The sequence below is a fragment of the Urocampus carinirostris genome, unplaced genomic scaffold, assembly GCF_059441175.1.
Source record: "Urocampus carinirostris isolate Australia breed hairy pipefish unplaced genomic scaffold, RoL_Ucar_1.0 HiC_scaffold_39, whole genome shotgun sequence".
NCBI lineage: Eukaryota > Metazoa > Chordata > Actinopteri > Syngnathiformes > Syngnathidae > Urocampus > Urocampus carinirostris.
This window is the reverse complement of record NW_028283146.1, coordinates 56071-69501: the sequence shown is the minus strand read 5'-3', so window position 1 is coordinate 69501 and position 13431 is coordinate 56071. Positions and strand designations below refer to the sequence as shown.

Sequence of the window (13431 nt, the reverse complement as noted above, 5' to 3'; positions counted from 1 at the left end):
AAAACGCCACCGTCGGACACTCAAAAAATTGGCGGTTGTTCATTTCGAACGGCGGGATGTACTTCCAATGGACGCTGCATTGCCGCAAAAATGCCACCTGAGGGCACTCATTAAATTGGCAGGCATTCATTTCCAACGGCTGGATGTATTTCCGATGATAGCTGCATTGCCGCAAAAACTCCACCGGAGGACAGTCATTAAATCGGCGGCCGTTAATTTCCAAAGGCTGGATGTATTTCCAAAGGTAGCTACATTGCCGCAAAAACGCCACCGGAGGGCATTCATTAAATCGGTGGCCGTTCATTTTGAACGGCTGGATGTATTTCCAATGGTAGCTGCATTTCCGCAAACACGCCGCCGAAGTGCACTCATTAAATCGGCAGCTGTTCATTTCCGACGGCTGGATATATTTCCAATGGTACCTGTATTGGGGCAAAAATGCCAACAGAGGGCACTCATTAAATCGGTTGCCGTTAATTTCAAACGGCTCAATGTATTTCCAATGGTAGCTGCATTGCCACAAAAACGCAACCGAAGGGCACTCATTAAATCGGCGGCCGTTCATTTTGAACGGCTTGATGTATTTCCAATGATAGCTGCATTGCCGCAAAAATGCCACTGGAGGAGACTCTTTAAATCGGCGGCTGTTCATTTCCGACGGCTGGATGTATTTCCAATGGTAGCTATATTGGGGCAAAAATGCCAACGGATGGCACTCATTAAATCGAAACCGTTGATTTTCAACGGCTCAATGTAATTCCAATTGTAGCTGCATTGCCACAAAAACGCCAACTGACTGGACTCATTAAATCGGTGGCCGTTCATTTCGAATGGCTGGATGTAATTCCAATGGTAGCTGCATTGCCGCAAACAGGCCACCGGAGGGAGCTCATTAAATGGCGGCCGTTCATTTCCATCGGCTCAATGTATTTTTAATGGTAGCTGCATTGCCCAAACAAAGCCACCGGAGGGCACTCATTTAATCGGCGGCTGTTCATTTCCGATGGCTGGATGTATTTCCAATGGTAGCTGTATTGGGGCAAAAATGCCAACGGAGGGCACTCATTAAATCGGTGGCCGTTACTTTCCAACGGCTCAATGTATTTCCAATGGTAGCTGCATTGCCACAAAAACGCCAACTGAGGGGATTCATTAAATCGGTGGCCGTTCATTTCGAATGGCTGGATGTATTTCCAATGGTAGCTGCATTGACCCAAAAACGCCACCTGAGAGCACTCATTAAATGGGCGGCTGTTCATTTCGAATGGCTGGATGTATTTCCAATGGTAGCTGCATTGCCGCAAAAACGCCACCGGGGGGGTATCATTCAATCGGCTGCCGTTCATTTCCAACGGCTGGATGTATTTCCAATGGTAGCTGCATTGCCCCAAAATACCACTGGAGGGAACACATTGAATGGGCAGGCGTTCATTTCCAACGGCTGGATGTATTTACGATGATAGCTGCATTGCCGCAAAAACTCCACCGGAGGACAGTCATTAAATCGGCGGCTGTTAATTTTCAAAGGCTGGATGAATTTCCAAAGGTAGCTACATTGCCGCAAAAACGCCACCAAAAGGTCACTCATTAAATCAGCGGCCGTTCATTTCGAATGGCTAGATGTATTTTCAATGGTAGCTGCATTGCCCCAACAACACCACCGGAAGGCACTCTTTTAGTCGGCAGCCATCCATTTCGAACGGCTGGATGTATTTCCAATGGTAGCTGTATTGGGGCAAAAATGCCAACGGATGGCACTCATTAAATCGGAACCGTTGATTTTCAACGGCTCAATGTAATTCCAATGGTAACTGCATTTCCGCAAAACGCCACCGTAGGACACTCAAAAAATTGGCGGTTGTTCATTTCGAACGGCGGGATGTACTTCCAATGGACGCTGCATTGCCGCAAAAACGCCACCTGAGGGCACTCATTAAATTGGCAGGCATTCATTTCCAACGGCTGGATGTATTTCCGATGATAGCTGCATTGCCGCAAAAACTCCACCGGAGGACAGTCATTAAATCGGCGGCCGTTAATTTCCAAAGGCTGGATGTATTTCCAAAGGTAGCTACATTGCCGCAAAAACGCCACCGGAGGGCATTCATTAAATCGGTGGCCGTTCATTTTGAACGGCTGGATGTATTTCCAATGGTAGCTGCATTTCCGCAAACACGCCGCCGAAGTGCACTCATTAAATCGGCAGCTGTTCATTTCCGACGGCTGGATATATTTCCAATGGTACCTGTATTGGGGCAAAAATGCCAACAGAGGGCACTCATTAAATCGGTTGCCGTTAATTTCAAACGGCTCAATGTATTTCCAATGGTAGCTGCATTGCCACAAAAACGCAACCGAAGGGCACTCATTAAATCGGCGGCCGTTCATTTTGAACGGCTTGATGTATTTCCAATGATAGCTGCATTGCCGCAAAAATGCCACTGGAGGAGACTCTTTAAATCGGCGGCTGTTCATTTCCGACGGCTGGATGTATTTCCAATGGTAGCTATATTGGGGCAAAAATGCCAACGGATGGCACTCATTAAATCGAAACCGTTGATTTTCAACGGCTCAATGTAATTCCAATTGTAGCTGCATTGCCACAAAAACGCCAACTGACTGGACTCATTAAATCGGTGGCCGTTCATTTCGAATGGCTGGATGTAATTCCAATGGTAGCTGCATTGCCGCAAACAGGCCACCGGAGGGAGCTCATTAAATGGCGGCCGTTCATTTCCATCGGCTCAATGTATTTTTAATGGTAGCTGCATTGCCCAAACAAAGCCACCGGAGGGCACTCATTTAATCGGCGGCTGTTCATTTCCGATGGCTGGATGTATTTCCAATGGTAGCTGTATTGGGGCAAAAATGCCAACGGAGGGCACTCATTAAATCGGTGGCCGTTACTTTCCAACGGCTCAATGTATTTCCAATGGTAGCTGCATTGCCACAAAAACGCCAACTGAGGGGATTCATTAAATCGGTGGCCGTTCATTTCGAATGGCTGGATGTATTTCCAATGGTAGCTGCATTGACCCAAAAACGCCACCTGAGAGCACTCATTAAATGGGCGGCTGTTCATTTCGAATGGCTGGATGTATTTCCAATGGTAGCTGCATTGCCGCAAAAACGCCACCGGGGGGGTATCATTCAATCGGCTGCCGTTCATTTCCAACGGCTGGATGTATTTCCAATGGTAGCTGCATTGCCCCAAAATACCACTGGAGGGAACACATTGAATGGGCAGGCGTTCATTTCCAACGGCTGGATGTATTTCCAATGGTAGCTGCATTGCCGCAAAAACTGCACCGGAGGGCACTCATTGAATTGGGCGCTGTTCATCTCCAAAGGCTCGATTTATTTCCAATGGTAGCAGTGTGGCCGCAAAAACGCCACCAGAGGGCACTCATTAAATAGGCGGTTGTTCATTTCAAACGGCGGGATGTACTTCCAAGGGTAGCTGCACTGCCGCAAAAACGCCACCTGAGGGCACTCATTAAATTGGCGGGCGTTCATTTCCAACGGCTGGATGTATTTCCAATGGTAGCTGCATTGCCGCAAAAACGCCACCGGAGGGAGCTCATTAAATCGGCGGCCGTTCATTTCGAATGGCTGGATGTATTTCCAATGGTAGCTGCATTGACCCAAAAACGCCACCTGAGAGCACTCATTAAATGGGCAGCTGTTCATTTCGAATGGCTGGATGTATTTCCAATGGTAGCTGCATTGCCGCAAAAACGCCACCGGGGGGGTATCATTCAATCGGCTGCCGTTCATTTCCAACGGCTGGATGTATTTCCAATGGTAGCTGCATTGCCCCAAAATACCACTGGAGGGAACACATTGAATGGGCAGGCGTTCATTTCCAACGGCTGGATGTATTTCCAATGGTAGCTGCATTGCCGCAAAAACTGCACCGGAGGGCACTCATTAAATAGGCGGTTGTTCATTTCAAACGGCGGGATGTACTTCCAAGGGTAGCTGCACTGCCGCAAAAACGCCACCTGAGGGCACTCATTAAATTGGCGGGCGTTCATTTCCAACGGCTGGATGTATTTCCAATGGTAGCTGCATTGCCGCAAAAACGCCACCGGAGGGAGCTCATTAAATCGGCGGCCGTTCATTTCCAACGGCTCAATATATTTCCAATGGTAGCTGCATTGCCCCATCAACGCCAACAGAGGGCACTCTTTAAGTCAGCTGCCATTCATTTCGAAACGGCTGGATGTATTTGCAATGGTAGCTGCATTGCCCCATCAACGCCAACAGAGGGCACTCTTTAAGTCAGCTGCCATTCATTTCGAAACGGCTGGATGTATTTGCAATGGTAGCTGCATTGCCGCAAAAACGCCACCGGAGGGCACTCATTAAATAAGCAGCCGTTCATTTCCAACGGATGGATGTATTTCCAATGGTAGCTGCATTGCCCCAAAATACCACTGGAGGGAACACATTAAATGGGCAGGCGTTCATTTCGAAAGGCTGGATGTATTTCCAATGGTAGCTGCATTGCCGCAAAAACGCCACCGAAAGGCACTCTTTTAGTCGGCAGCCATTCATTTCGAACGGCTGGATGTATTTCCAATGGTAGCTGCATTGCCACAAAAATGCCAACTGAGGGGACTCATTAAATCGGTGGCCGTTCATTTTGAATGGCTGGATGATTTCCAATGGTAGCTGCATTGCTGCGAAAACGCCACCGAAGGGAGTTCATTAAATCGGCGGCCGTTCATTTCCACCGGCTCAATGTATTTTCAATGGTAGCTGCATTGCCCCAACAACGCCACCAGAGGGCACTCTTTAAGTAGCTGCCATTCATTTCGAACGGCTGGATGTATTTGCAATGGTTGCTGCATTGCCGCAAAAACGCCACCGGAGGGCACTCATTAAATTGGCAGCCATTCAATTCTAACGGCTGGATGTATTTAAAATGGTTTCTGCATTTCCGCGAAAACGCCACCGGTGGGTCCTCATTAAATCGGCGGCCGTTAATTTCGAACGGCTGGATGTATTACCAATGGTAGCTGCATTGCCGCAAAAACGCCTCCGGAGGACACACATTAAATGGGCGGGCGTGTATTTCCAATGGCTGGATGCATTTCCAATTGTAGCTGCATTGCCGCAAAATGCCACCGGAGGGCACTCATTAAATTGGGGGTTGTTCATTTCGAACGGCGGGATGTACTTCCAATGTTAGCTGCATTGCCGCAAAAACGCCACCTGAGGGCACTCATTAAATTGGCGCGCAATAATTTCCAACGGCTGGATGTATTTCCAATGGTAGCTGCATTGCTAAAAACGCCACCGGAGGGCAGTCATTAAATCGGCGGCCGTTAAATTCCAACGGCTGGATATATTTCCAATGGTAGCTACATTACCAGAAAATACGCCACCGGAGGGCACTCATTAAATCGGCGGCTGTTCATTTCCGACGGCTGGATGTATTTCCAATGAAGCTGTATTGGGGCAAAAATGCTAACGGAGGGCACTCATTAAATCGGTGGCTTATAATTTCCAACGGCTCAATATATTTCCAATGGTAGCTGCATTGCCACAAAAACGCCAACTGAGGGCACTGATTAAATCGGTGGCCGTTCATTTCGAACGGCTGGATGTATGCTAATGGTAGCTGCATTGCCGCAAAAACGCCACCGGAGGGCACTCATTAAATCGGCGGCCGTTCATTTTGAATGGCTGGATGTCTTTCCAATGGTAGCTGCATTGCCGCAAAAACGCCACCGGAGGGAACTCATTGGTGGCCGTTGTTTGCCCAATTCCGACTCCCGTACAGAATCCCACCTCTCGCGTGAACGCACATTCTGCTCCGCTTCCAACAAAAGCGATCGTATTCTATATAAAACGCTTATTAAAACAATAAAGCGAGCTATTCATAACAATGGGGGTTGTCTAGATAACGCGTTTATTTAAACATTAAAGCGTGATCGTATTCTACAAAATGCGTTTGTTCATGCGGATGAAAAAGTCACCAACGTCAATGGACGCTTCCGACAAATGCAATCGTATTCTATATAATACGCTTTTTAAAAAAATAAAGCGAGCTAATTGTAATAATTGGGAGAACCTAGTCTATATAACGCGTGTATTCAAATAATAAAGTGCGATCGTATTCTACAAAATGCGATTGTTATCGTGGATGAAAAATTCACCAACGTCAATGTACGCTATGATTTCCGCAATCACAACTAATTGTACACAAATAGCATTTATTTGATGTACTATAATAGCCTTATGTAATGTCTTTTTTATTGTGAATGAAACCGTGGTTGCATTGGATCCCGCGGTGTAAACAAATGGTTGTTGTTTTTTTCATTTAAAATTGGACTTCCCTGCCTATACTGTTTGCAAAATAAGACACGCTTTAAACCTTATGTTTTGGGGTTTTGGGATCCAACTACAGAGGAATACCTCCACTTTGCGATGTGTTACTGAATAGGTGTTCGACAGATCTAGTTTGTTTTTATTACTACTATTAATAATAATAATAGTAGTATTATGAGAAACGTCTGAAAGTTTTCAAATTCACTGTGCTGACATATTGATGCCACAGAAGGTTACTCTACAAGTTACAAGTCTGTATCTCCAACAGAGTCTATTTTAGCAAGGTAGTCAGATTTTTGCCTGCCCAAATTCCCCCCGCTAACTCCTGAATAAAAACTCCAAATGACCACAAATTCACTGTGATGACTTATTGATGCCACAGGAGGTTGCTCTTGAAAGTACAAGTCTGTATCTCCAACAGAGTCTATTTTAGCAGGGGAGTCAGATTTTGGTGGGTATGATGCCTGCCCATCCCCCCCCCCTGCTAACTCCTGAATTAAAACTCCAAATGACCCCAAATTCACTGTGCTGACTTATTGATGCCACAGAAGGTTACTCTAGAAATTACAAGTCTGTATCTCCAACAGAGTCTATTTTAGCAGGGGAGTCAGATTTTGGTAGGTAAGATGCCTGCCCATCCCCCCCCCCTGCTAACTCCTGAATTAAAACTCAAAATGACCCCAAATTCACTGTGCTGACTTATTGATGCCACAGAAGGTTACTCTAGAACAGGGGTCGGGAACCTATGGCTGGCGAGCCATATATGGCTCTTTCTATGAGTATCTGTGGCTCAGAGACCAATTTGATTGCATGCAAAATTTCTCCATCTTGTTCAAAACCGGAGTTGTCTATCCTATTCAGGTACACGTAGACCAAATCAAAACTAAATCCGAAGGTAACACTTCACAGTATATATAGGGCACGTTTTTCACTACAATTTACAGTCAAAGTGTCACACAAAAAAAGGGGGAAAAAAAACTCGTTTTGGCTGTACAACGCTAAAGAATCCTTTATTTAAAAGTTCACAATACAATCTGTGTTCAGTGTTCAGATACTTTATGATGAATCCACAGAACTGTAAATACGCCAAAACACCGGAAGAGAACTTAGTCATTTGATTGGGTGAGTGGGAGGGATGGGTGGAGCTATGCAAAAAGTACAAGCATTCCCTCCCATCTCTCGCCAAAGGTAAGCACATAAGGCTCCCTATTCTCAGAATGTTGTGACGTTTTTACAAAATAAATGCTTGCATCTGGTTTTGAAACCAATATGTATGAAAAAAAAAGGTCAAAAGGAGTTGAACCGATCTTGAGTAATTGCAAGAAAGAGACAAGTTTAAAGTGGTCTGTTTGTTGAATTTGGGACAGGGGCTCTGGCATTATTCTCTTTTCATAATTTTTATCAAATCATCAAAAATAAATGTGCTGAAGACTAAGCTTTTGTCTGGGGCGCCGGTTTAGCAATTTAGTAAATTTGTCTTATAATATATGGTGTGGCTCTTTCCCAAAATAAAATTAATATTTTTTGCTTTTATGGCTCTTTGAGTCAAAAAGGTTCCCGACCCCTGCTCTAGAAGTTACAAGTTTGTATCTCCAACAGAGTCTATTTTAGCAGGGGAGTCAGATTTTTTTGCCTGCCCAAATCCTACCACCAATGCTAACTCCTGACTAAAAACTCCAAATGACCCCAAATTCACTGTGCTTACTTATTTATGCCACAGAAGGTTACTCTTCAAGTCACAAGTCTGTATCTCAAACAGGATCTATTTTAGCAGGGGAGTCAGATTTTGGCAGGTAAAATGCCTGCCCAATTTCTCCCCCCCCATGCTAACTCCTGAATTAAACCTCGGAATGACCCCAAGTGTGGTGTCGTGTAATACACTTCCTTTCCTGCGGTGTCGCTGTATACTAATGTGCAGCCTTGTACTTGTGCTTGAGAACTACCGAGGAAGAAGTTAAGTAGACACTCTATGAATGTACCGTCCGTGCCTGTCCTGAATCTATTACTACAATCCTACTACATAAACAACATATCGGCGACGAAGATGACTTGGATCAGAATCTCACAACAACTTGCTTTGCTTGAAACCCCAGGTGAGCGTACAATGTTGTACATCACGTGGATTTAGATGTTCGAAAATTAGCTGCTAGCATTGACTGCAAACAACATACCGGACAAACGAAAACGTGAACTACTGCTGCACTGTTCAGGCACAGAAGGTCAGAGAATTTTTCTTTCCCTTCCCGACACTGGCACTTCTTACAAATCCGCCTGTGATGCGCCAGAAAACTTTCTTTGTACCGAAGATGAATGTCGTGGCTGAGAGTAGCAAGTTCCGTCAGCGTGCTCAGAGACCGGGCGAGACGACTGGTCAGTTCATTGCTGCATTGAGGGAATTAATTACAAACTGTGACTTGGCACGTTTGCTGATGATATGATTAGGGATCAATTCATTGATCGAGGATCAGAGAACGCTTGCATTGCAGCAAAAACGCCACCGGAGGGCACTCATTAAATCGGCAGCCATTCATTTCCAACGGCTGGATCTATTTCCAATGGTAGCTGCATAGCAGCATAAACGCCACCGGAGGGATCTCATTAAATCGGTGGCCATTCATTTCAAACGGCTGGATGTATTTCCAATGGTAGCTGGCATGCCGCAAAAACGCCACCAGAAGGCACTCATCAAATTGGGCGCCATTGATTTCCAGAGGCTCGATGTATTTCGAATGGTAGCTGCATTGCCGCAAAACGCCACCGAAGGGCACTCATTAAATCCGCGGTTGTTCATTTCGAACGGCGGGATGTACTTTCAATGGTAGCTGCATTGTAGCAAAAACGCCACCTGAGGGCACTCATTAAATCAGCGGTTGTTCATTTCCAGCGGCTGGATGTAATTCCAATGGTAGCTGCATTGCCGCAAAAACGCCACCGGAGGGCACTCATTAAATCGGCGGTTGTTCATTTCGAACGGCGGGATGTACTTCCAATGGTAGCTGCATTGCCGCAAAAACGCCACCTGAGGGCACTCATTAAATTGGCGGGCATTTATTTCCAACGGCTGGATGTATTTCCAATGGTAGCTGCATTGCCGCAAAAACGCCACCGGAGGGCAGTCATTAAATCGGAGGCCGTTAATTTCCAACGGCTGGTTGAATTTCCAATTGTAGCTGCATTGCCGCAAAAACACCACCGGAGGGTACTCATTAAATTGGTGGCCATTCATTTCCAACGGCTGGATCTATTTCCAATGGTAGCTGCATAGCAGCATAAACGCCACCGGAGGGATCTCATTAAATCGGTGGCCATTCATTTCGAATGGCTGGATCTATTTCCAATGGCAGCTGCATTGCCGCAAAAACGTTACCGGAGGGCATTCATTAAATCGGCGGCCGTTCATTTCGAACGGCTGGATCTATTTCCAATGGTAGTTGCATTGCCGCAAAGACGCCACCGGAGGGCATACATTACATGGGCGGGCGTTCATTTCGAAAGATTGGATGTATTTCCAATGGTAGCTGCATTGCCCCAAAAATGCCACCGGAGGTACCTCATTATAGAGGCGGCCGTTCATTTCGAATCGCTGGATGTATTTCCAATGGTAGCTGTATTGCCAAAAAACGCCACCGGAGGGCACTCATTAAATAGGCGGCCGTTCATTTCGAAAGCCTGGATGTATTTCCAATGGTAGCTGCATTGCCTCAAAAACGTCACCGGAGGGCACTCATTAAATTGGTGGGTGTTCATTTCCAACAGCTCAATGTAGTTCCAAAGGTAGCTGCATTGCTGCAAAAACGCCACCGGGGGGTCTCATTCAATCGGTTGCTGTTAGTTTCCAACGGCTTGATGTATTTCCAACTGTAGCTGCATTGCAACAAAAACGCCACCGGAGGGAACTCATTAAAACGGCAGCTGTTCATTTCCAACGGCTGGATGTATTTCCAATGGTTGCACAGCATTGCCGCAAAAACTCCACCGGAGGGAACACATTAAATAGGCGGGCGTTCATTTCGAATCGCTGCATGCATTTCCAATGGTAGCTGCATTATCGCAAAAACGCCCCCGAAGGGCACTCATTAAATCGGCGGCCGTTCATTTCGAATGGCTGGATGTATTTCCAATGGTAGCTGCATTGCTGCAAAAATGCCACCGGAGGGCACTCATTAAATCGGCTGCCGTTCATTTCCAACGGATGGATGTATTTCCAATGGTAGCTGCATTGCCGCAAAAATGCCACCGGAGGAAACTGATTAAATTGACGGCCGTTCATTTCGAACGGCTGGATGTATTTCCAATGGTATCTGCATTGCTTCAAAAACGCCAACAGAGGGCACTCATAAAATCGACGGCTGTTTATTTCCAACGGCTGGATGTATTTCCAATGGTCGTTGTATTGCCACAAAACGCCACCGGAGGGCACTCATTAAATCGGCGGTTGTTCATTTCGAACGGCGGGATGTACTTCCAATGGTAGCTGCATTGCCGCAAAAACGCCACCTGAGGGCACTCATTAAATTGGCGGTTGTTCATTTCCAACGGCTGGATGTATTTCCAATGGTAGCTGCATTGCCGCAAAAACACCACCGGGGGCACTAATTAAATCGGCGGCAGTTCATTTTGAATGGCTGGATGTATTTCCAATGGTGGCTGAATTGACGCAAAAACGCCACCTGAGGGCATTCATTAAATCGACGGTTGTTCATTTCCAACGGCTCAATGTGTTTCCAATGGTAGCTGCATTGCCGCAAAAACGCCACCGGAGGGTTATCATTAAATCGGTGGGCATTCATTTCCAAATTCTGAATGTATTTCCAATGTTAACTGCATTGCCGCAAAAACGCCACTGAGGGCATTCATTAAATTGGCGGCCGTTCATTTCCAACGGCTCAATGTATTTCCAATGGTAGCTGCATTGGCGCAAAAATGCCACCGGAGGGGACTCATTAAATCGGCAGCCTTTCATTTCCAAAGGTTAGATATATTTTCAATGGTAGCCTCATTGCAACAAAAACGCCACCGGAGGCACTATTAAATCGGCAGCCGTTCATTTCGAACGGCTGGATGTATTTCCAATGGTAGCTGCATTGCCGCAACAACGCCACCGGGGGCACTCATTAAATCGGCGGCAGTTCATTTTGAATAGCTGGATGTATTTCCAATGGTGGCTAAATTGCCACGAAAACGTCACCGGAGGGCACTCGTTAAATCGGCAGCCGTTCATTTCGAACGGCTGAATGTATTTCCAATGGTAGCTGCATTGCCGCAAAAACACCACCAGAGAGCACTCATTAAATCGGTGGGCGTTCATTTCCAACGGCTCAATGAATTTCCAATGGTAACTGCATTGCCACAAAAATGCCACCAGGGGGCACTCATTCAATTGGCTGCCGTTCATTCCGAACGGCTGGAGGTATTTCAGTTGGTAGCTGCATTGCCGCATAATGCCACCGGAGGGCACTCATTAAATCGGCGGTTGTTCATTTCGAACGGCGGGATGTACTTCCAATAATAATAATAATAATAATAATTTCCTTGTATTGTCATTCTGTGTAACAATGTACACAGAACGAAATGTCGATTGCACCTGACCCGTTGTAGCGAGCCGATGCAGCCGCAGCCAACAGAGGGCGCCGCCGACCACTTTTTAAGTCTTAGGAATGACTCGGCCGGGGCGCGAACCACCGACCTCCCAGTCTCAAAGCGGGCGCCTTACCATCTAGGCTACTGAGCTGGTATAGCTGCATTGCCGCAAAAACGCCACGGGAGGGCACTCATTAAATCGGCGGGCGTTCATTTCAAGCGGCGGGATGTACTTCCAATGGTAGCTGCATTGCCGCAAAAACGCCACCGGAGGGCACTCATTAAATTGGTGGGTGTTCATTTCCAACAGCTCAATGTAGTTCCAAAGGTAGCTGCATTGCTGCAAAAACGCCACCGGGGGGTCTCAATCAATCGGTTGCTGTTAGTTTCCAACGGCTTGATGTATTTCCAATTGTAGCTGCATTGCAACAAAAACGCCACCGGAGGGAACTCATTAAAACGGCAGCTGTTCATTTCCAACGGCTGGATGTATTTCCAATGGTTGCACAGCATTGCCGCAAAAACTCCACCGGAGGGAACACATTAAATAGGCGGGCGTTCATTTCGAATCGCTGCATGCATTTCCAATGGTAGCTGCATTATCGCAAAAACGCCCCCGAAGGGCACTCATTAAATCGGCGGCCGTTCATTTCGAATGGCTGGATGTATTTCCAATGGTAGCTGCATTGCTGCAAAAATGCCACCGGAGGGCACTCATTAAATCGGCTGCCGTTCATTTCCAACGGATGGATGTATTTCCAATGGTAGCTGCATTGCCGCAAAAATGCCACCGGAGGAAACTGATTAAATTGACGGCCGTTCATTTCGAACGGCTGGATGTATTTCCAATGGTATCTGCATTGCTTCAAAAACGCCAACAGAGGGCACTCATAAAATCGACGGCTGTTTATTTCCAACGGCTGGATGTATTTCCAATGGTCGCTGTATTGCCACAAAACGCCACCGGAGGGCACTCATTAAATCGGCGGTTGTTCATTTCGAACGGCGGGATGTACTTCCAATGGTAGCTGCATTGCCGCAAAAACGCCACCTGAGGGCACTCATTAAATTGGCGGTTGTTCATTTCCAACGGCTGGATGTATTTCCAATGGTAGCTGCATTGCCGCAAAAACACCACCGGGGGCACTAATTAAATCGGCGGCAGTTCATTTTGAATGGCTGGATGTATTTCTAATGGTGGCTGAATTGACGCAAAAACGCCACCTGAGGGCATTCATTAAATCGACGGTTGTTCATTTCCAACGGCTCAATGTGTTTCCAATGGTAGCTGCATTGCCGCAAAAACGCCACCGGAGGGTTATCATTAAATCGGTGGGCATTCATTTCCAAATTCTGAATGTATTTCCAATGTTAACTGCATTGCCGCAAAAACGCCACTGAGGGCATTCATTAAATTGGCGGCCGTTCATTTCCAACGGCTCAATGTATTTCCAATGGTAGCTGCATTGGCGCAAAAATGCCACCGGAGGGGACTCATTAAATCGGCAGCCT

The 13431-nt window shown here is 46.5% G+C and overlaps 1 protein-coding gene across 1 annotated transcript in view; it reads left to right on the top strand.

Annotated features, from left to right (window-relative positions):
• The first annotated feature begins 8383 nt into the window (after positions 1–8383).
• LOC148345623 (uncharacterized) overlaps positions 8384–13431 on the top strand; it is a 41795-nt gene continuing 36747 nt past the window's right edge. Inside the window, exon 1 of the mRNA XM_088325879.1 lies at positions 8384–8432. Coding sequence (XP_088182005.1) covers positions 8384–8432 — 49 coding nt within the window. The remainder of the gene's footprint in view (positions 8433–13431) is intronic.